Source organism: Littorina saxatilis, linkage group LG2, assembly GCF_037325665.1.
Source record: "Littorina saxatilis isolate snail1 linkage group LG2, US_GU_Lsax_2.0, whole genome shotgun sequence".
Taxonomy (NCBI): domain Eukaryota; kingdom Metazoa; phylum Mollusca; class Gastropoda; order Littorinimorpha; family Littorinidae; genus Littorina; species Littorina saxatilis.
The window spans coordinates 18,300,166-18,324,507 of NC_090246.1; the positions used below are offsets into that span (position 1 = coordinate 18,300,166).

Sequence of the window (24,342 nt, forward strand, 5' to 3'; positions counted from 1 at the left end):
TTAGAATCGCGTGGCTAGGTTGTTTTCCGTCAAGGCATTGAAGCCATACATAGTACCAGAAGCCTTTTACTTCATCAGTTCATGTTTATCTTCAGAACAATAAGTAGGTTCACAGATTTTCCTTCAATGATGTTCTCTGTCTGTCAAAATGTCCCCATCAGTGGGGGCAAAAGAACGCTCAGAAGTCACACTCGTTCCAATGATTGCATTCAGGTGTTTCTGTTGACTGCTAAAAAAAAAATGCACAAAGAATACTAGTTTGGTGAATTTGAATTTGTATTTTGTCTTTTAAATACCGCTGTAGCTCTATCATATACGAACCCATCCAGGCTTCTACGTGGGATAAAAACATCCTCCCATGTGGACACACACTAGAATCTACTGCATGGATGTTTAATTTGCAGAGTGACATTTTTTTGTTTTGTTTTGTGCCAGACCTGTGTCAATCTGCAACATTAATTCAGCAAAACAATTCCACCTTGCACAGACACCAGACAGGCTCTTGATTTTTGGTAGGAGTCCAAATGGAAGGATACTCTTCCCCCATTGCTGAAGACTCCACATATCTGGGGTGATTTACACGTCCGTTTGCAAGGGCGGGAAGTCATCTTCAAGTGAAAAAAGAAGTCGTTGCTGACTAATGTAATAGTGCTATGAGTTACAAAGCCGTCCGAAATGAGTTAAGGGTAGCATGAACTGAGGTAAAAGTGGAACTAAAAAGGCACACAAATGTATGGTAGAAGCCCCATACCATCATCCCCACCCAATCCAGTAGCGATGCCGGTGGCGGTGACGCGCACAGAGGAGGGGTTGTATCGTCCCACGCGGTCAGCCTGCCGAGTGCTCTTGGCGTTGTTGGTCACATCGGGGGGCTGGGATATGTGATGGGCTGAAAATGACACAAGGAATTGCCTGCAATTTCACTGACTACAACTACACAGGCAGACTTAAATACTAGCTCCCATGTCAAAAGTAAGAAAAAGGAAAGTCCATTTGACCACCTGAGTTGGTCTGATTTCTCAGTATCCCAATCTGAAATATCTCGTACCTGAATGCTGTTAAAATAACTAAATAAAAGGCATCTAATAAACAAGGGAAAGTATTTATTTATTTTTAAATAAAAGGCAAACAGCTACATTTGTGTCATTTATTTTCTTTGGTATTGTCAGCTCCTTGTGACTTTTAAATTTGTAAAACATAGAGATAACCTTAAAAAATTAAAATTAAATGATTTGTTTTTAAAATTCATGCCGTGCACAGTCCTTGATCAAAAATAAAGTCTCTGCATTTCAGTTATACATTTTTTGAAAGCAAATTGACACTCAAATGTCCTTCTGGACAGATACCAATATATACTATAGGACATGCATGAGAAAAGGGACTAATAATAAGTTCATAAGAGAAAATGATGGGGTGGAAGACAAGGGCGGTTGGGGCTTTTCTGTTCAAAATATGCATGTGTCTGTTTTTGTATGTACTCGGGTGTAATTTCTACAATCTATATTCAAGTCAAAACTTCTGTATCAAAAGTTTAACTTAAAACCACATTACAAGGTACATGAGAATGAAATGTTTTGAAAACTAGGCACACCATAACACTTTAAAATGCCTGGTCTTTGCAGTGCATTCCTAATCAGCCTAGCAGGCAAACATTACAGAAAGCCTGACAGCTACTGAGCTAGAAACCAGTGAAGAAAATAAATCCTTTCAAAGTCGTACTTTGCATGAAAACTTTCGTAACTACGTAATAAGCTTCAAAGGCAAAATGCACACAGCACATGATGTTAGCTGATGGCACATTAAAGTGATGGATTCTAACACTCTTCTTTTTCATCCATGAGGCCTTGGCCCTTTTTTTTTAGCATGCTCCTTCAAGGCCCAGACACAATTTCAGCCCTGAAATGCAATAATGACGTCATTTTCTGGCGCATTCCCAATCCTTTACTCATGTTTCACACATCGCTGCTCGTTATGATTATGATTTTAATACTCTCTTTTTCATCTATGAGGTCTTGGCGCTAATTTGCTAAGCTCCTTCGAGACCCTGACATGAACAGCCCCGAAATACTATAATTAGGTCGCTTTCTAGCACATTCCACATCCTTTACTCATGTTTCAAACACCGTTGCTTATTACAGTCAAGGCCAAGGGGCACTTCAATTTTAAAGAAACCAAGGGGCGGGGATGTAGCTCAGTCGGTAGCGCGCTGGATTTGTATCCAGTTGGCCGCTGTCAGCGTGAGTTCGTCCCCACGTTCGGTGAGAGATTTATTTCTCAGAGTCAACTTTGTGTGCAGACTCTCCTCGGTGTCCGAACACCCCCGTGTGTACACGCAAGCACAAGACCAAGTGCGCACGAAAAAGATCCTGTAATCCATGTCAGAGTTCGGTGGGTTATAGAAACACGAAAATACCCAGCATGCTTCCTCCGAAAACGGCGTATGGCTGCCTAAATGGCGAGGTAAAAAAACGGTCATACACGTAAAATTCCACTCGTGCAAAAAACACGAGTGTACGTGGGAGTTTCAGCCCACGAACGCAGAAGAAGAAGAAGAAGAAGAAAGAAACCAAGTGCACGCTGTTGCAGCCTTTAGGCTACATCATGAAAAGTGCCTCTGGTTTTAAAAAGACAAGTATTTGATGAATGCAGTGTGTGTGTGTAAGTGAGTGTGTGTATGCAGTTCTGTTAGCACTCTGTTTGGTTGATGTGTTTGAATGTACTATGTATTGAATGAACTCAACCCAAGATATATTCCTGTGTAACTGTAATGCACGTGGTTGAAATAAAATCTTATGTCTTATGTCTTATGTACAAAACTAGGTGAAATCGTCAAGTTCTGGCAGATCATAGAGGCATAAAGGTGCAAAGTTTAGGTATACAATAAGGAAGATAAAAGATTTTAGTTCAATGTATAGGTAAATAATTTTACTGAACACACAGTCCCAGACACAGACACACACAGTCTATTTGCAGCATATAAGCGTAAACTTCTCCCAGATACAAATGTTACATATCTTCTGATCTGCACTGAGTAAACGCATGGTATTAGCATGGTCTCATCTTATTGGCTGTGTCATATAAATAGACCCCCCCCCTTCCCCCCCCAAAGATGTGATTAAGAACTACATGATGGAAATTAATGTGTTCAAGCTTTAGTACATAGCTGAAAACTAATTATAAAGTGGAAAAGCTATATCATGGCACAATCTCAAAGAGAAACAGCAGTCTCAAGCATGTGAAATCTACTTCTAGTTCTACAATAAACGTCTTGTAAATTACTAATTTCTTGCAATCCATTGATTTTTGTTGTTGATTTGTTAATTTTTGTGCTGCTTGGTTTCTCATTATTTTGTTTTATTTGTTATTTTTTGACGTTGTGATTTCTTGTTGTTTGTTTGACTTTGTTATTTTTTGTCCCAATATGCTTGTTTGTGGTTGTTGCTGATCACTCACAATGTCTGGCGTTCTGTGCGTTCTGCATGACATCAGCCAGAGCGTGACGGGCGGTGTTGCCAGGGATGGCGTAGTTGGCGTAATGTGTAGAGCGAGGTCTCTCCCCGGCACCGTCCCCTTGGGTGAAACTGGCATGGTGGTAGGGGGACGCTCCTTGACCCTGGTCCGAGTAGGAGGAGGAGGAAGCTCCACTGTCCCTGGCTCCTCCCCCGCGCTGGAAGCCTCGGAGCTGCTCCTCGTCAAACACGCTGTCATCGTCAGAGGAGGAGTCTGAGGACGTGACAGAAACAACGTTTGTAAGATGATGATCGATGGTCTCGTTATTTTTGTCATCAACCCCACCAGTTTCCAATACAGTTCAACCCCCCTTTTAAGACCTCCAATAATCTGAGAAAATCAAGCCATTAAAAAGGAGGCCCCCAACCAGGCGCGTTCACAGGTGGCGGATAGTGAGATGGCCTTCAGATATGGAGGTTAGCTGCGAAATAAGCCAGGCTTGCCAGGACGAATAAGCAGTCGCGGACCAACTGGCGGTGCTTCCAACAGGATGGGGCGGGGTAACAGGTGGCACTGTTACACTCAAGAAATACCCCAGGTCTCCAATGACGGGAGCATCATGCGATCAAGAGCCGCATCTTAAGTTCTAGCCCTGGGGAAGGTCACCTCAGATAAACAAACCAGCCAGCTATGGCCAAATAGCCGGGTAGACTGGACTCGACAGCCCTGTAAAGCCACCAGTCTAGGAGAAGGACCACTCCGATATAAAAACACGCTGAAGCCGGATGAGCTGGGCCATGTATGGCGCATAACGACAGCTCAACGCATCAACGCTCAACGCTCATACAAAAGGAGGGAGTCTTAAAATGGGGGTAAATGTAGATGTTATCTTCAGAAAATCAGAAAAATCGAGGTCTCAAAAAGGGGAATGTCTTAAATTGGGGGGGGGGGTGTCCACAGAATCAAATCAGATGATCAGAAGACAGGCATGAAAACTGAAAAAAAAAAAAAATACTGAAAAAAAAATTCGAAGGCGCGTAACGCCAAGATTTGCAGGCGCGTAGCGCCAAGTTTCGCAGGCGCAAAGCGCCAAGACTTCTAGGGGGGTCCGGGGGCATGCTCCCCCGGAAATTTTTTTTTTCAAGGGTGCAATTTGGTGCAATCTGGGGCTATCTGAGCCTTAAAATTGGATTCAAACATGGCCCCAAAACTATTTTACTATAACTGTGACTAGGAAAAAAAAAAAAAAAAAAAAAAAAATTAATTAAAAAAAAAAAAAAAAAGGAAAAATACGGAAATTAAAAAAAAATACGGTTTATTTTTTTCAAAAATACGGAAAATACGGAAAATACGGAGAATTTTCATGCCTGAGAAGACCAAAGGCTGCCTTCTGATGAACTGGTCTCATTCAACATAAGCACCAAACTCTCCACCCACAAAAACAAAAGTAGGGGTAAAGACAAATAATGAAGTATTGGCCAAGAAAAAAACACCCACCACACACACATAGGACAGGCAGACACACACACACACACTGTGACCTATATATTTTTTACATTGTTTCACTCGATCAACCTCCAAATAGCATGTAGTCTTTACCCTTATATTTTCTTGTTTTCTTCTTTCTCAGCAGATCTCTCCACTGAATGCTAAGACATACCGTTGTGATTGACTGCAAGGTGTAAAAATCACACACACAAAATGCAGTAAAGAGCTTATCTCCTAACAATCAAGCTGCTTTGTAATGTCAGCCCTTGTAACAGCTTGCCAACATCTTCAGGGTCTAGACCCAATATGTGTCAAATCAAGGGAACCAAATGCCAGCAATATAGGTCTTTGGCACTCACTCACTCGCCTGGAGATAAAGTGAAGGGGAATAAATCTCTGCACCTAGTTTGCCACGCAAAGTGCACAACTGCATTGCTAGCGTTTGCACCACTGCATTGCTAGCAATAGTTCAAAGTGTGATGAGGCATGCTGAAACACGCACAAGTGTTATTGTTGGCAAGGAAAGATCTGTGATGGAACATTGCTGTTCACTATCTTAACTTCCTTTCTACAGTGTAGGTGAATTTCAATCTGTAGATTTCACATTAAAGGAATGTAGCCAGTAAACACTTTTTTTACCCCACCTATGTTGACCAAGTTTTTTTTAGCGGAGACCTGCTGTGCTGCAGCAGGTCACTCAGAATTGTAGTAACTGTGTGGTAACTGTGTATCAACATGCTGGAATGCAGGTGTTAGATGGACGTTACAAGAAGCAACTGAAGCTAACAGTCTGAGCGGATATATCCGTACCTGGTCAGACAGAGCCATATGTGTGGGTATGGATATATCCGTACCTGGGAGACAATGAGTTAAGGAACTGGTCATAGTTGACCAAAGCCAGTGTCTGAGATTCCTATTCAATAACATTGGCTGCAGGTAAAAGATAACTAAAATCAGCTCCCCAAGCAGCCCCTATGTTGTGTGTGTAATGCTTACATCTCTACATTTCACACCTACAAGGCAATTTGCCAGTCAACACCACAAAGACTCATTAAGAGTTAAACAACATTCCCCTTAAAATGGCTTGAACAACAGCGCTGCCCTGACAAAAAATAGTCAGTGAACACAAAAGTTGACACAAACCAGAGATACAGTGGAAATTCTTGAAGATACAAACAAACAACCAGAGCGAATCCTGAATAGCCTCTTTATGCTTTGCATAAAGGCGGCTATAATGTAGCCGTGTGGCAATTTCATGTACTGTTGTCCCTATCTCTTTTACTCCCTGTTTATTATCTTCCCCTGACCCAAGTTGTGTCTCCCGCTAGGATTATTGTGTGTTGTAGCTAATTGTAGGTGTGTATGGAGGCTGGTTTCTTATTGGTTGATTGTTTGAATAGGTGCGCGCGTGAGTCAGAATAATAGCGTGGGCTAGAAGAGTACCCGGTGTGATTTCGAAGTGTGAAGACGTGTCAGTGTGCGTATCTTGGATTGTGATGTTTTAGTTGTAGTTGAACGATGTTTGTGTTTCTGTAATAATCAATGCAAGTAGTGTAGTTTGGGCCATTATAACTGTATTTTGGCGAAGGAGTGATTCGAGGATTGTTTAGAGAGACTTTGTGTGTGTGTTCAGTTGAACAAACATTTTAGAGCTGGGTTTATATCAGCGAAGTGACTTTCGATCAGGATCGTAATTCAAGTTCCGAGGAGTTGTGTATGGCTGTATATTGATGAAGGAACTACACTGCTTTCTGGTGTACAATAAATAAAAGTCAGGTTATCGCAACCTCTCTCTTGGCCTCTCATTTATGCTTCCTGGCCTAATTTCCCCCTTCCACTCCACCCTATCACAATAATAATGAAGACAGCTGGTGTAAACGGAAAGAAGTGAGGTTCATCGAAAACAATAAGAGCTAACAGTCAACAGACCAATTTGATTTCTTCAGTGAGCATCCTATCCTCAGCCACCTCCCCATTTTTTTTAGAACAAAGGCAAGAATCCTTACTTTTTCTGAAAAAGAGAGGGAGAGAAGAGAGAGGGAGGGAGGGAGAGAGAGAGAGTGAGGTGGTAAGGGGGGAGACAAGAGAGAAGTGGGGGTTAAAAGTGTGTGTGTGTGTGTGGGGGGGGGGGGGGGGGGTGTAAGAAGAGTTTGAGGTGACTCTGACTTTCCTGTGAAGACTTTTGAGGGAGAAGCATGCAAGAAGTGTACCACTGAGATAGAAACAGACACTGACCGGACAGCGAAAGGCTCCTCACACATGCAAGCTAAGATACAGGCTCGTTGGCATGGCTGTGCCAGGCCATATTTGTTGTCACCCATGCAAGTGAACATCACCCAACACCTAACTGGTCTGCTCTGCAGAGGGATTACAGCAGAATTGTGCCCCCAGAGTACTGGATGCAGCAAAGACTTGAAAACTGCCGGCTGTCTTTCAGGTGTGTTTCTAACTTTGATGTTATTATTGTGTGATGTTGTTGTGGTGGTGATGACACTGCTACTAAAAATACACAACTGAACAGGTGTCTGTTACAGCAGACTCGAAGCCCACCTCTACCCCCAAGAAGAAATATGCAGAGCAGTAACAAACCTGAGGTATTTAACTACGGCTTGTGTAAGGACATTATATAATCACATAATCATAATATACACAATCTGTGCATCCGCCTTGTTTTCGTTTGTTTGTTGCAATGACCTTCACTTCTTGCTGTTTGATTCGTTTGTTTGTTGCAATGACCTTCACTTCTTGCTGTTTGATTCGTTTGTTTGTTGCAATGATCTACACTTCTTGTTGTTTGATTCGTTTGTTTGTTGCAATGACCTACACTTCTTGTTGTTTGATTCGTTCGTTTGTTGCAATGATCTACACTTCTTGTTGTTTGATTCGTTCGTTTGTTGCAATGATCTACACTTCTTGTTGTTTGATTCGTTTGTTTGTTGCAATGATCTACACTTCTTGTTGTTTGATTCGTTTGTTTGTTGCAATGACCTTCACTTCTTGCTGTTTGATTCGTTCGTTTGTTGGTTTGCTTCATTGTTCTATGCCAGCTTTGATTCATGAATGACATTATAAAGTGCATTCGTTCATTGTTCTCTGCCTATTCAAGAATGAAAATTTAAAGTGCCTTTCCCCTGGTAGCTTTCAAGTGAGATCTGTCTCTACTTCCTCCCCCCTCCGCAACCAATAACATCACAATGCAACCAGAGGGGGAAAGGGGGGGGGGGGATAGTGATGGCTGTGGACAGAAAATCAATAGACACCCATCGCCACTTTTGCGGTTAGTGGCGTGCACTGCCTCCCCCCCCCCCCCCCCCCCCCCTCCACACACTTTCCCCCATCCCTCTAACCTTGAGAGGGCGTCTTTAACACTGGCATGGGATTAGGTGTCCTCGTTTTACCCTCCACTAGAGAGCCAGACTGGTTCTGTTACAACCATTCCCTGCTCATGTTTTCTGCTTCTTCTCTGGAACACTGGATGCTGAAACCTGCTAACTCAAATCAAAGTAAGCAATAGTTTTCTACTAGAGTTTTCCCTCGCTGGAATTCGTATCATGTGCTGTTATGCCTGTCTGTCCCTTGGATGAAAAAAACCCCATCATCCACACTGGAAAACAGGTGTTTGTCCTCTTTCCAAACCGAGAAAAATAAATCCAGCAAAAGAAATAATGTAATGATCCTGTCTAAAAACACAGTCAGATAAACTCTCTCTCTCTCTCTGCACTCACTCTCTCTCTCTCTCTCTCTCTCTCTGTCTCTCTCTCTCTCTCTCTCTCTCTCTCTCTCTCTCTCTCTCTCTCTCTCTCTCTCTCTCTCTCTCTCTCTCTCTCTCTCTCTCTGTGAGAGGGTGGGACACGAGCAACCCTGAACTGCTCTACATATATATATATCTCTCTCTCTCTCTCTCTCTCTCTGTCTGTCTGTCTGTCTGTCTGTCTGTCTGTCTGTCTCTCTCTCTCTCTCTCTCTCTCTCTGTGAGAGGGTGGGTGGGACAGAGCAACCCTGAACTGCTCTACATATGCCTCTCTGAAGTCACACAAAGAAAGCTGAAAACCAAGCCAAGCTCTACATTCTTTGTGGTGAAAACAAAGATGCAGACTGCATAAAGGTTACAGACAACCAGGTAAAGACTATTTAAGAGCAAACCTCTCTTCCTCCCACTCTGTATGCAAGTCCTACTGTACTGTGCATACCTTTCTCCAGACAACATACACAGCAGTAGTTCGCCAAGGGCACTGCCAAGCGCAGATGGCATTTCTACTCCCACATGTGTCTTAGAGTCTTGTGTTTACACTCTCTTCTTGCCAATGTTTTACCCCAACAGACCATCTTTACTTCCTATACAATAGGGGAAGGGGGTTAAGGAGGAATAAAATGATCAAATGTCTGATGGAAGGACTTTGTAAAGGTAGATTTGGACAATTGGTAATTTGGTTACCGTTACCGACTGGCTGTTTGGGTAATTACCATAAAAGAAGTAGGGAGGCATTTTCTTCAGACAAAATGATTTAAGAGGTCCAATTTGAGCTGACATACACACACTTTTGTAGCAATGCCAGTGTAACACGAAAAAATTACTCCCACGAGATTTTTACTCCGGAGTAAACATTTCGTACGAAAAAGTTACTCCCTTTACGAAAAAAAGCACTCCCCCATTACACGAGAAAATTACTCCCCAAGACAGGTGAGTTCCGAGTAAACATTTCGTACAAAAAATGTTACTCCCCTGACGAATAAATAACGAATAAATTACTTCACCCCAACACAAGCAATTTAACTTCCCATGCCAGGTGTACGAAATTTTTACTCCCTTGTCCCCTGTTAGTCTTGGTGGTGGAAGGGGTGGAAGGAGGGTGTGCGCGAGATCACTTATTGGCATTTATTCCTTCGCCTGCATCCCATTTTTGCGTACGAGATTTTTACTGCAAGTAAAAACAAGAAGGGCAAAGCCCATACGACTCACATGCTTGACCTTGATCTTTACATGACCTTGACCTTCAGGGTCAAGGTCAAATAACTAAACCTAGCAATGACATCATACACTAAGAACTGCTTTACACATTTTTCCTACCAAAATACATGTGACCTTGACCCAAGGTCAAGGTCATCCAAGGTCATGCAACACAAAGCTGTTAATTCAAGACATAGGAAGTACAATGGTGCTTATTGGCTCTTTCTACCATGAGATATGGTCACTTTTAGTGGTTCACTACCTTATTTTGGTCACATTTCATAAGGGTCAAAGTGACCTTGACCTTGATCATATGTGACCAAATGTGTCTCATGATGAAAGCATAACATGTGCCCCACATAATTTTTAAGTTTGAAACAGTTATCTTCCATAGTTCAGGGTCAAGGTCACTTCAAAATATGTATACAATCCAACTTTGAAGAGCTCCTGTGACCTTGACCTTGAAGCAAGGTAAACCAAACTGGTATCAAAAGATGGGGCTTACTTTGCCCTATATATCATATATAGGTGAGGTATTCAATCTCAAAAACTTCAGAGAAAATGGGAAAAATGTGAAAAATAGCTGTTTTTTAGGCAACATTTATGGCCCCTGCGACCTTGACCTTGAAGCAAGGTCAAGATGCTATGTATGTTTTTTGGGGCCTTGTCATCATACACCATCTTGCCAAATTTGGTACTGATAGACTGAATAGTGTCCAAGAAATATCCAACGTTAAAGTTTTCCGGACGGACGGACGTCCGGACGGACGGACGGACGACTCGGGTGAGTACATAGACTCACTTTTGCTTCGCATGTGAGTCAAAAATGGGGAGTACAAATTTCGTGGAGGGAGTCATTTTTTCGTGCCTTGGGGAGTTCTTTTCTCGTACGAAAAGTGTACTCGGAGTAAGAATTTCGTACGAAATATTTACTCCGGAGTAAATTTTTCGTGGAGTAAATATTTCGTGTTACACCGGCTGTTTGGATCCCTTGCTGCTTGGGAAAAGCCATCAGTTTGGAAGAAAAATGTGCATCACATTTTCTATCACTGTCATGACTATTTCTGGAATGTTGACAACCGCAGCATGATCTGTGGTTGGTAGCCATGCTTGAGACCAAGGCAAAGTGTCCCTTCAAGTCAGTGCAGGTGTCCCTTCGAGTCAGTGCAGGTGCCCTTTCGTGACAGGGATATCTGGGATAAGTGATAAGAGCAATGGACTGCATGTGTCAGCTATTTGAAAGTGTCTTTCCATCCTTGGAGTCTCAGTCTCACATTTCAGGTGTCTGGTTTTTTTTCTCCAGTGTTTAAAAATGTTGAATTACTTCATGGTATGATGTGTGCCAACGATACAGTAGTAGGACACAAAAGCATCACTGTTTTCACTAACCTAAAAAGGAAGGAGGGTGAAAGCAGCAGAAACCAATATTGTGAGAACTGTGGGCTGGGGTCCATGAAAAAGTTACCAACCGGGTGGGAGCCAGCCGCAGTGTTGGATTGGTTGAAATTGAGATTTGTTGTGATTTCAACGAATTAAACACCGCGGTTTCTTCTCTCCCGCCGGTTTGGGAGGCACCCTCTTTCGCTTTCATCACCCCAGCCCCTGGTCCCCTCCCCAGCCCTGTCTCTGGAAGGATCAGGATGAACTGAAGGGCGTGTACCATTTACCCGAGGCTTTTCTCACGGAAGCAAGGTCACCGCCAGAGGAACCCAGCTCTACATGTCACCCTTTCTCCCATAGAACCTCTGTCAGCAAGATTCCATCTCATCTACTCAGCTATAAACCCCTTCTCTCAGACACCCTACATCACCACGATTCCATCTGATCTACCAGGCTATACCCCATCCCCCCTCTCTCTCACTCAGTCTCTCTCTCTCTCCCTCTCTCCCCCCCCCCCCCAGCTCTCTCCCCCCCCCCCTCTGTCGGGAAATCTTGCCTGCTTGCCCATGGCATCCTCTGATCTACCCCGAGCTATGAACAATCCTCTCAGGGAACCTCAGCCATCCTGGAATAATCTGATCTACCCCGCTATTAAACCCGTCTTTCACAAAACCGGTCACAAGCGTGACCTCCATCTTATCTACCCAGCTGTTATCCCCCACCCCTTCTCTCTCTCTCTCTCTCTCTCTCTCTCTCTCTCTCTCTTTTAGAGAAGGCTTGAAAATAAACAGTTTAATCGGATCTATGTCACAGACAGAAAAAGGGTCTGTAGGTCGATCTGGCTGCGGGCTGCACCCAGTCTCTGATTCTAATGCAAAATAAGAAAGAAAACTCTGTTGACCTGAAGTATGGTGGTGGGGGTGGTATAAGAGTTGATGATGGCTATCAGTGAGGAAGGAGGGATGTCAACAATGAGTTGAATGATGTGAAAACGTGCATGTGTGTGAGGGGTGAGGGGGGGGGGGGGGGGGGGGGCGACGACGGTCGGGAGGGGGGATACATGTAAAATGCCCGTGCGTGTTCTTTTCCTCCAAAATGTCTACATACCATATTCTGTGTGTGTGTGTGTGTGTGTGTGTGTGTTTTGTGTGTGTGTGTGTGTGCGTGCGTGCGTGCGTGCGTGCGTGCGTGTGTTAAGTATGAATTTACGTGGGAGTGTATGTTGATGCAAGGTGTGGACAGATTATAGTGGAGCAGGAAAGAAAGCAATCTCGTGATGAAAATCTACTAAGCTTTTTTTCTTTCACGCTTGGAAAAGATGTCACGCCGACATATCACTTCTAGGCAAGAAAGAAATAATGGAGACGTAAACATGACATTTCCGGTTTTCAATCTGAGAATGTTGGGTCAACCAAATTCAGTGTAAAGATCACTTGCGCTTGGTACCCCCGATCTCCCCTACCTCTATGCATTTTTCGCATGCGCGCGCGTGTGCGTGCGTGTGTGTGTGTGTGTGTACGTGCGTGCATTTTTCAAGTGTAGCCGGTATGTGCGTGTGATTTTTTCAAGTGGTCACACTTAAAACGGAAACGCGTACAATTGCAGTCTTGACACAAGTTTTGAGCGACATTCTTGTCAATTGTCATGTTCGCATGTGATGGAGGACATCCAGGGGGTGGGTAAAGACACGTGTCTGTCAAACCATTGATAATGTCATCAACAATGTGTGGCCTGTAGTGTGTCAGGCGTTTGGGGTTGAGAGATGCTGTGTTGACATTAACAATCACCAAGCAATAAGAAACCTTGTGGCGCATTCAATGTTTTAATGATACTTGTACACCTAGAGTCTGTTTAGTAGCTGCAGTGAGACTCAACACTTTAGGCCAAAAAAAAAAAAAGGTCTGTTTACGGTAACATAGGCCAAAAAAATAGGGTCGGTAGGTCGGGATTTTTTTTTTTCCCAAAAAACCATATTTTTACGTTATTTTGCCAAAAAAAACAAGATTTTTTTTTTTTTTTCCCCAAATGCCAAAAAAAGTCTAGGGTCGCGCGAAAAAAATAGGGTCGGTCGGGTTACCGTAAACAGACCTATTTTTTTTTTTTTTTGGCCTTATGTCAAAAGAGAAAAGAGAATGCGGCGTTAGTACGCGTGTAAGTAGTGTGGGGCACACACACACGCACAAGAGCATGAAACAGAGAGAGAGCGAGAGAGAGAGAGAGAGAGGGGGGGGGAAGGGGGAGAGACATACACTGACTTTATTGTGTAGGTCAACGACCCATTCTCAAACATGGTTGAACATAGATGTAATTAAAGGTAAAAGCAAAAATTACACACACAAACAGACCAAAATTGTTTAATTAACATACCCCCGACTTTCAAGTGCTGTAGGCAGCAGCATCAAAAACTTAACAAAAGGTAACTCCCACCTTCTAGCACCCACTGAGGAGAGACAGAGAGAGGGAAAGAGACAGAGAGAGAGGAGACGCGCATAGTAGGAGGCTAGGACTAATGTTTGCACATTAAAAGCTACAGGTCTTCTTCTTTTTGAGGGGGTGGGGGGTATTATGAGATGCTCCTATAAAATACCCCCTCTCTCTCCCTTTCAATCCGCTGCTCTTTCGATAACAATCTGCGCATAGTGCAACAGTTTAAGTGCAAAAGGAAGCAGCCATACCATTCAAACCTTAGTCAAAGGGAATCTTTTTGCAGGCAGAACGTCCTTGTCAGTGTAACATCCCCCCCCCCCACCCACCCAAACAAACCGACAACAAATCGTTGTCTACGCCATCTCTCTCTCCCCCCCTCTCTCTCTCTCTCGTGCATGCACGCGCGCTCGCGTGTGTGCGCGCGCGCGCGCGTGTTAGTGTGTGTTGGTGAGTGTGTTTGTGTGTATGTGTGTGTGTGCGCGTGTGTACATGCGTTCGGGTGTGCGTGCGTGTGCGCTCGCGTGTTTGCGTGCCTCCTGTTAGTATGTGCTTGTGTGTGTTTCTCAAGTCAGGCTTGATAGCCGTCAAATCTCTCTGCGTCCTGTGGAAGGAAGTGCAAGGAGAGAGAGTTAATTATACACAAATTGTGAAGGGTTGTCCTTGTGTGGCTAGACAAGTCCATGGGAACATGCACCCTTCTCACAGTGACGCAGGGAAGAAAAATAGATAACAAAAGGCCACTCATAAAGAGAGAGAGCACAGAAATAAAGGGATGTATGGAGGGAGGGAGAGAGAGAGAGGAGAGAGAGAAGAGAGAGAGAAGAGCGAGAGGGGAGAGAGAGAGAGAGGGGGGAGAGAGAGAGAGAGGGGGAGAGACAGGGAGAGACAGAGAGAGAGAGAGAGAGGGGGGAGAGAGAGGGGGGAGAGAGAGAAGAAAGGGAGAGGGGAGAGAGAGGGGAGAGAGAGGAGAGAGAGAGGACAGAGAGAGAGAGAGAGAGAGAGAGAGAGAGAGAGAGAGAGAGAGAGCGAGAGAGAGAGACAGAGACAGAGAGAGACAGAGATTGGTGGGTAACACTTGAAACCAACTCACGCGACATACACAAGAATGTGGCTGAAGTATGTGTGAGAGTACGGGAGAAAAAGTCAATGCAAGCCACTGTATGTATTGCATATTAAACGGAATTGTACTTTGTATTTCACGACACGATGTATGGTCAAAGCCCCACCTTACGCTAAGTTTAGTTCACACAGAACACCTCGTCATCATTGGGAAACATTACTACCCTGGACAAACTCAGCCAACACCCTTAATGGTTCGAGCTTGGCGAACGTAGCATCAACATGATTGTTTGTTTGTTTATTTGTTGCTTAACGTCCAGCCGACTACGCAGAGCCATATCAGGACGAGGAAGGGGGGATGAAGGGGGCCACTTGTCAAGCGATTCCTGTTTACAAATGCACTAACCCATTACTTGTGTCCCAGCAGGCTTTAGTAAAACTAAATTAATACCTACTGGAAGATTACCAGTTTCCAGTATGTTAAAATAGGCTTAACCTATGCATGCAAATCTACTGCTGGACTTACATCAGAACACTAACAGATTAAACTAGACATGAATCGCGAGACAAGCGGCAAGAGAAGAGATTTTTGGAAAAAATACAGGTGAATGAGCAAGAAGGCAGAAAAAAGAAAAGAATTCATGAAGAAAAAGAGAGCATGACAGGAAAGAGGAACCAAAAATCTACCTAACAGCAAACTAGAAAGCTCCTGCGGTTCCAAAAACAGGAGGGGCTTTTAATTTCATAACCGCAGTGCCCCACTGCGGGAAGCATCAACATGATCGTATAATTTTTTTCTGCACTAAAATGTTAGAACACAATGTATAATGCCAAGCCCCACATTGCTTTTAGTCTACATATAACTACTCCTCAGTTCAAATACAGCTTCTCTTCATTACTATCATGACAAAACATATCCAGAACTCTTACTGATTTGAGTTGGCTGAACTTAACTTTGCTTCATTGCATGAGAGCTATTACTGACTCTCTCTCTATTTATAACTGACTCGTAACGATGCTAAAAGCAACTGTCGTTAAACGTAAGTTTCATCAAAGGAAGTTACAGTTACGCGTTGCGAAACATTGACACAAAAACAGCCAAATGACACCTTCGTCTTCTTCTGCGTGCATGGGCTGAAACTCCCACCGCCACGTACACTCGTGTGCTTTTTTTGCACGAGTGGGTTTTAACGCGTTTGGCTGTTTTTACCCCGCTATTTGGGCAGCCACACGCCGCTTTCGGGGGATGCCAAATGACATAAGAGACGGACGAAGAGACATGAATGGACGGGGGATCAAAGAGAAAACTGTGTCAGAATGGAGTAACAACACACAGAGGAAACAAGCAGACAGACACGTAGACAAACAGGTAATGATCACGCTAAACCCCTTTCCAAATGCACAAAGCCAGTCACTTATGGACGTAATGAGAGCGGCGGTGAAGCAAGCAAATATGCAGAGACATCGCTGGAAATGGAAAACAAGAAGGCGGGAGATTAAGACCGAAAACAAAAGAAAGAGAAGGTCAAGAACAACAGAATGGACAGAGGCACGCAAAGATCTATCTTTTAAACGGCATTGACCCGCTGACACAGACTAATACACCGTAGTCGGTCTATCCGGTCAAAGATAGTCCAGCCAATGAATCAGAGAGAGAGAGGCGGAGAGGGGAGTGAGAGAGAGAGGGTGAGAGAGAGAGAGGGGAGAGAGAGAGAGGGTGAGAGAGAGAGAGAGGGGAGAGAGAGAGAGTGAGAGAGAGAGAGGGGAGAGAGAGAGAGGGGAGAGGGGGGAGAGAGAGAGAGGGAGAGAGAGAGAGGAGAGAGAGAGAGAGAGAGAGAGAGAGAAATACAGACAGACAGGCCAACAGAGACACACAGAGAGGCTATTTTGGGTATTAAAGTTGACATGAAGAAGGGGGTGTCAGGTAGGGGGGGCTTTCACCGAGCAAACCGGTCCGCACATTCCTCAATATACAGTTAGCAAAACAGCGTGACAGATCAACAGACGCAAAAAGGGAGTATAATGCTAGACGCTGGAAAGGCGGAGTGACCATTACGTCCTCATATTGACACAAACCGGGGGCGGGGGTGGGGGTAAGACACAAACAGTACGCATCCAGCGAACATTGAAGGGGCGATATAAGAAAACTGCAACCAGTATCCTTACACCGACACAGACGAACAAGGGTAGGAGGAGAAACGGTTGATCCGAAAATAGCTTTCTCCTTCGGACATACTAAGGGGCTAAAAAGGTGAACCAACAAGACTCTCACAGAGAGGCAGACAGATAGGCAAACTGACTGAAAGGCAGGCAGGCACGCAGTCAGACAGACAGGGTCACAGGAGAAAGGAAAAGAACAACTAAGGGCATATGGCATTTTACAAGACAATCTGACCATTGTACTCTCACACATGTATACGAATTGACAGACAAGACAGACAGACAAGACAGACAGACAGACAGACAGACAACAGGACAGTAGCATGCAGGACAGGCCGATCGTTACCTTGTCGTTCTCTGCGCTGCTGGCCTAGACGAACTGACTGACACACAGACAGACAAACACAGGTACACCAGGAGATGACAATGAATGTAGATGATGAGGTAAGCATGAACAAGAGGGTCAGGAGATGACAATGAATGTAGATGATGAGGTAGGCATGAACAAGAGGGTCAGGAGATGACAATGAATGTAGATGATGAGGTAAGCATGAACAAGAGGGTCAGAAGATGACAATGAATGTAGATGATGAGGTAAGCATGAACAAGAGGGTCAGCAGATGACAATGAATGTAGATGATGAGGTAAGCATGAACAAGAGGGTCAGGAGATGACAATGAATGTAGATGATGAGGTAAGCATGAACAAGAGGGTCAGGAGATGACAATGAATGTAGATGATGAGGTAAGCATGAACAAGAGGGTCAGGAGATGACAAAGAATGTAGATGATGAGGTAAGCATGAACAAGAGGGTCAGGAGATGACAAAGAATGTAGATGATGAGGTAAGCATGAACAAGAGGGTCAAGAGATGACAATGAATGTAGATGATGAGGTAAGCATGAACAAGAGGGTCAGGAGATGACAATGAATGTAGATGATGAGGTAAGCATGAACAAGAGGGTCAGGAGATGACAAAGAATGTAGATGATGAGGTAAGCATGAACAAGAGGGTCAGGAGATGACAATGAATGTAGATGATGAGGTAAGCATGAACAAGAGGGTCAGGAGATGACAATGAATGTAGATGACAAGGTGAGCATTAAACATTGCCTTGTATTTCCCTGTCGACACACAGACAAACACAGGTACACCCAGAAGGCCAGGAGATGACAATGAATGTACGTACAAGACAAGGTGAGCATTAAACATTGCCTTGTATTTCCCTGTCGACACACAAACACAGGTACACCCAGAAGGCCAGGAGATGACAATAAATGTACGTACAAGACAAGGTGAGCATTAAACATTGCCTTGTATTTCCCTGTCGACACACAGACAAACACAGGTACACCCAGAAGGCCAGGAGATGACAATGAATGTACAAGACAAGGTGAGCATTAAACATTGCCTTGTATTTCCCTGTCGACACACAGACAGACAAACACAGGTACACCCAGAAGGTCAGGAGATGACAATGAATGTAGATGACAAGGTGAGCATTAAACATTGCCTTGTATTTCCCTGTCGACACACAGACAAACACAGGTACACCCAGAAGGCCAGGAGATGACAATGAATGTACGTACAAGACAAGGTGAGCATTAAACATTGCCTTGTATTTCCCTGTCGACACACAAACACAGGTACACCCAGAAGGCCAGGAGATGACAATAAATGTACAAGACAAGGTGAGCATGAATCATTACCTTGTCGTTCCCTGCGCTGCTGGCCCTGGTAGTTGACGGAGGTGCGCTTGGAGGGCAGCATGACGGGCCGCTTGTTGTTGTGCATGGCCAGGGCCTGCATCACTGCCTCCGTGCGGATCTCTGCAACAACGGCAACACGCCGACCTGATCACCTCGTCTTAGTACACTGTACATTGCGTGTGTTGTGCGTCAGTCTCAATACATTGTGTGTGGCCATTGTCATGTGGCATCTCTGCAATAACGGCAACACGCTGACCTGATCACGTCGTCTTAGTACATTGTGTGTGGCCATTATTATGTGCCTTTAACCTACAGTCAAACATACGCTCCGTGCGGATACAGCAACGAGCCAAAATGATCACATCGGCTGTCGAACAGGTATGTGTTTTAAGCCTGTCCTTAACTGGGCGAAGTCGAATACGCGAAGCTGGCCGCACGAAGCTTTAACACTGAGTTTTCGTTAAAGGTACTGAACTTGTCAAATCCAGGTGCACGGAGCCCCTGGGGCTTTTAGTCATACCTCAGGCAGCTATCCGTTAGAAGAACTACCAAGTTTCATTGACTTGCACCCAAAGAGTCATGAACTGCGATTTTTTTACGAATTAATTTCGTACTCGGACCCGGCTGGTCTTGGCCTATTTTTGGATCTAAATTTAGATCAGGTAGATCACCACATCATGCACAAAAAGACACGTCACTGAGCAAACTATGTCAGACGTCATCATGAGTTTGTGTAAAACAAAATGGAGGCCGGAATCACTCAGTTGAATCGAACTCCGACCAAACACCACGTAATAACTAGGTTAATTTATGCACTCGCGTGAACAAAAAACTGTCGAGCTTCACAGATGTCGTCGTTGGGTAGTTTTGGGTTTGTTTTACTACCATAGGAGGATTTTTGAACTGTAAATGCACTCAGCTGCAACAAAAACGCAAAACGAAGGCTGTGAGCTGCACTGTGCCTTTAAATAGACGTCACGAAGTCGTCACGAAGTCGACTGCGGACTCATTTAAGGACCGCCTTCAGTAATTGTTGTATAAAGTGACAGAGGCAAGAAGAAATTCAGCGAGGGCACCGACACAAACCCTCAAAAACACTCGTGCATGTCCCCCCCCCCCCCCCCCCACCCTGTCTCTACTCCCCACACCCGCCCATATCTCTATCTCTCCAGTTAAACACAAGATGTAAAGCTCCCAACCCAGGTCCCACCGACGACCTCCTCCCCCCCCCCCCCCACACCAGTTTCCCAGGGAACCCAGGTTCACAATTAAACCTCTGGCCATATGGCTGTAAAATCGATTGCATACCTTTATCACTAATCCTCCTTGCTTGGCGTATAAGGTATAATTTGTGTTGCTTACTTGGGGGGGACTATATATGTTAAAACTGAAATATAACTGACACATCAGTCTCTCTTACTCCTCTCTGTACACTGTATTTACTTTACTTTGCTTTATTTGGTGTTTAACGCCGTTTTCAACCACGAAGAATATTGCGACGGTGGAAGGGGGGAGATGGGATAGAGCCACTTGTCAATTGTTTCTTGTTCACAAAAGCACTAATCAAAAATTTGCTCCAGGGGCTTGCAACGTAGTACAATATATTACCTTACTGGGAGAATGCAAGTTTTCAGTACAAAGGACTTAACATTTCTTACATACTGCTTGACTAAAATCTTTACAAAAAAGGACTATATTCTATACAAGAAACACTTAACAAGGGTAAAAGGAGAAACAGAATCCGTTAGTCGCCTCTTACGACATGCTGGGGAGCATCGGGCAAATTCTTTCTCGTCCCAACCAATATGGGACTCCCCCTAACCCGCGGGGGGTGTGTACACTGTATAACTACAGAAAGAAACAAGGTCGAACAAGAATTAACCGAACCAGAGTCTACGCTCCTCTCCTCCTTGCTATCTTCTCCCCAAATAGCGTCTGGTGCCTGGATGTATGTGACTTTAAATCACCCCAAACAAATGCACATCATGAACAGACAGGCAGCATGTGGCCACACTTAATTTTTTCTCCCCTATTTTTGACACACAAACGCCAGCTCTTTCTGTTTGCCATGAATCGGGATTGAAACGGGATCCTGGGGCATTGTAATTCAAATCGATAGCAAATCATTCAGAAGCAGACGATAAATTTAAACTGGTCTGACACCCAGTGGTGTGGATTGTTAGTGAAACAGACAGCTGTTGTGTGCAACAACCTTCTTGGTATGATGGGACTGTGCGCACAAGAAAATATGAAGAATACTACAGAAATAAAATGCAGGAGACACATGCATACATACTGACATCCACGCACACATATATATATGCACATACCACAATAACCATAATTATATTATATATACAAGGAAAACTCAAGTGACACACAAAACAACAGGCAAACAGTTCTCAAACACACACACACACACACACACACACACACACACACACACGAGAGAGAGAGAGAGAGAGAGAGAGAGAGAGAGAGAGAGAGAGAGAGAGAAAGAGAAAGAGAGAGAGAAAGAGAGAGAGAGAGAGAGAGAGAGAGAGAGAGAGAGAGAGAGAGAAAGAGAGAGAGAGAAAGAGAGAGAGAGAGACAGACAGACAGACAGAGCGAGAGAGCGATATACAGAGAGAGAGCGATATACAGAGAGGGAGGGAGAGAGAGAGAGAGAGAGAGAGAGAGAGAGAGAGAGAGAGAGAGAGGGGGGGGATGGACAGACGACTGGGGCCAGACATGTTCAAAGCAAACAGACAGAACAGCTCTGACCACATTAATTTCCATCTGTCACACAGTCTGGTCGAAAAGTAAACACACGTACACTGACCCACATACTCTCTACCGCTGTTTCTCCATTAGGACAGGAGACGGATTGACTGTCTGTTGGACATTTATGACCCAATATCCACGTCTTGATCAGTGGCGACGTTGATCTCATTGACTGTACCGATCACTTACCGTACAAGTACCGTAAAAGGAAGTCCCGGTTCAGTAGAACCCTCAGTGGCGACGTTGATTCTTTCTTTCTTTATTTGGTGTTTAACGTCGTTTTCAACCACGAAGGTTATATCGCGACGGGGAAAGGGGGGAGATGGGATAGAGCCACTTGTCAATTGTTTCTTGTTTACAAAAGCACTAATCAAAAATTTGCTCCAAGGGCTTGCAACGTAGTACAATATATATTACCTTACTGGAAGAATGCAAGTTTCCAGTACAAAGGACTTAACATTTCTTACATACTGCTTGACTAAAATCTGTACAAAATTGACTATATTCTATACAAGAAACACTTAACAAGGGTAAAAAGAGAAACAGAATCCGTTAGTCGCCTCTTACGACATGCTGGGGAGCATCGGGTAAATTCTTCCCCCTAACCCGCGGGGGGTCGCGACGTTAATCTCATTGACTGTACTGATCACTTACCGTACAAGTACCGTGAAAAGAAGTCCCGGTTCAGTAGAACCCTCGTTTTTAGACCCCTCCATCAATCTAAGAATTTCCCAATGTTTTTATTGTTAATATGGTCTTATCCCATGTACAAATTAAAATTAAAAAAAGAAGAAAAAAAGATCTAAGATGGTGAGTAGAACGTTTTCACGGGAAAAACTGCCACCTGTTTACAAACTGAGTCACAGTCATACCAAGGGTCAGCAAGAGTTCGGGATTAGGGGACATCTGTGTCTCCAATAAGTTAGTGAAATTTATTCTGTCAAGTCATTTTTCTTCTTGTGATGTTCTTTTTTCAAACTTCTACTTTTCTTCTCCTATTCACTTTCAATAAAAACAAAAACATTTGTATCTCTTTTTTACATTTAGTCAAGTTATGACTAAATGTTTTAACATCGAGGGGGGAATCGAGACGAGGGTCGTGGTGTATGTGCGTGTGTGTGTCTGTGTGTGTGTGAAGAGCGATTCAGACTAAACTACTGGACCGATCTTTATGAAATTTGACATGAGAGTTCCTGGGTATGAAATCCCCGAACGTTTTTTTCATTTTTTTGATAAATGTCTTTGATGACGTCATATCCGGCTTTTCGTGAAAGTTGAGGCGGCACTGTCACGCCCTCATTTTTCAACCAAATTGGTTGAAATTTTGGTCAAGTAATTTTCGACGAAGCCCGGACTTCGGTATTGCATTTCAGCTTGGTGGCTTAAAAATTAATTAATGACTTTGGTCATTAAAAATCTGAAAATTGTAAAAAAAAAAATAAAAAATTTATAAAACGATCCAAATGTACGTTCATCTTATTCTCCATCATATTCTGATTCCAAAAACATATAAATATGTTATATTTGGATTAAAAACAAGCTCTAAAAATTAAATATATAAAAATTATTATCAAAATTAAATTGTCCAAATCAATTTAAAAACACTTTCATCTTATTCCTTGTCGGTTCCTGATTCCAAAAAACATATAGATATGATATGTTTGGATTAAAAACACGCTCAGAAAGTTAAAACGAAGAGAGAGGTACAGAAAAGCGTGCTATCCTTCTCAGCGCAACTACTACCCCGCTCTTCTTGTCAATTTCACTGCCTTTGCCATGAGCGGTGGACTGACGATGCTACGAGTATACGGTCTTGCTGAAAAATGGCATTGCGTTCAGTTTCATTCTGTGAGTTCGACAGCTACTTGACTAAATGTTGTATTTTCGCCTTACGCGACTTGTTTTTTTTTTACACTGAAGCTCACAACAAGTGAGCATCTTTCATGGCACTGGGCAAGGTATGCTACCCAACCTACGCCGTGCGGCATTCAGCTTGCTAGCCGTACATTGAAGTAAAAGAACACACTCTTACAGTTACCCATCAACCCCATTTGCAACCAAGGCAATTCAACACACCTTTAATCTTCTAAACCACTGAAACCCGTTTCAGTTCTATCCCCGGCAAAAACAAACGGCTGCTAACGGTGCAGTGCAAAGGGAAGGAAGGACTACTTCGTCACCTTGAAGCTAAAGACCGCGAAACACGCCCGAGAGCAGCGCGAGAAATGCGACCGATGCAGACAATGTGCATTTGAAGAATGGCCTTTAGGCGAGTGGCGCTGTCAGCCATTGACCAGGGAACTAATGGCCCTGTTTCACGTTCCCGCTGCGTTCCGTCTCTCCGTGCACCTGCTCTCGTCTGATGGGCAACCGTTATGGGCCGAGGCAATGCTAGCTTATTTTAATCGTTGTCCAGTATTTAAGTTAATTCTCTATTTTTGTATGAACTCAAATGTTTAGTGTTCTTACTCTTAGTATTGTCTTGTTAGGCTAAGTTCTATTTAATCAGAGTACGTTTGCGTGTGCTTATACCTAGTGATATTGTAAAGCGCATAGTGCTTTTAGTTATGCACTATAGAAATCTCCTTAATAAATAAAATAAAATGACTTATTGTTTCACTTTTACTCTCAGAATCAGGTATTCTGAATCATCCTATTCTCTGTATATCTCAAAGTTTTCTGAACTTTGCTGTTCAGAGCGATCTTGGAAAAACCAAGAATAGAACAGAAATTGTATATCCTGCCAATAGTTATATAATTTAATAATAGGGCTCCACCTGCTGATTTGCGAACTGCATGGCTATACTCTCATGGTTCAGAAAAGGTGCCGAATTTGTGGGACACCAGTGTTCTGGAGACGACAGCTAAGCTTTTTAAACTTCTTGCGACACACATCCTTTTTGTAAGTCCAGAACGTAGCCTACACTTTTTCTGGACGACTGCACAATAATTTATTCAG

General features: G+C 43.7%; 1 protein-coding gene across 3 annotated transcripts in view; it reads right to left on the minus strand.

Annotated features, from left to right (window-relative positions):
- The window catches only part of LOC138958369 (disco-interacting protein 2 homolog C-like), a 122,110-nt gene that overhangs the window by 72,723 nt on the left and 25,045 nt on the right, over window positions 1-24,342 (minus strand). For 2 of the 3 annotated variants that reach the window (XM_070329489.1, XM_070329487.1), the window contains exons 4-6: window positions 18,621-18,740; window positions 3,454-3,723; window positions 752-889 (exon numbers count right to left, since the gene is read on the minus strand). In XM_070329489.1, the coding sequence (XP_070185590.1) occupies window positions 752-889; window positions 3,454-3,723; window positions 18,621-18,740 (528 nt within the window). The remainder of the gene's footprint in view (window positions 1-751; window positions 890-3,453; window positions 3,724-18,620; window positions 18,741-24,342) is intronic. The other variant, XM_070329488.1, reaches the window with a different exon arrangement.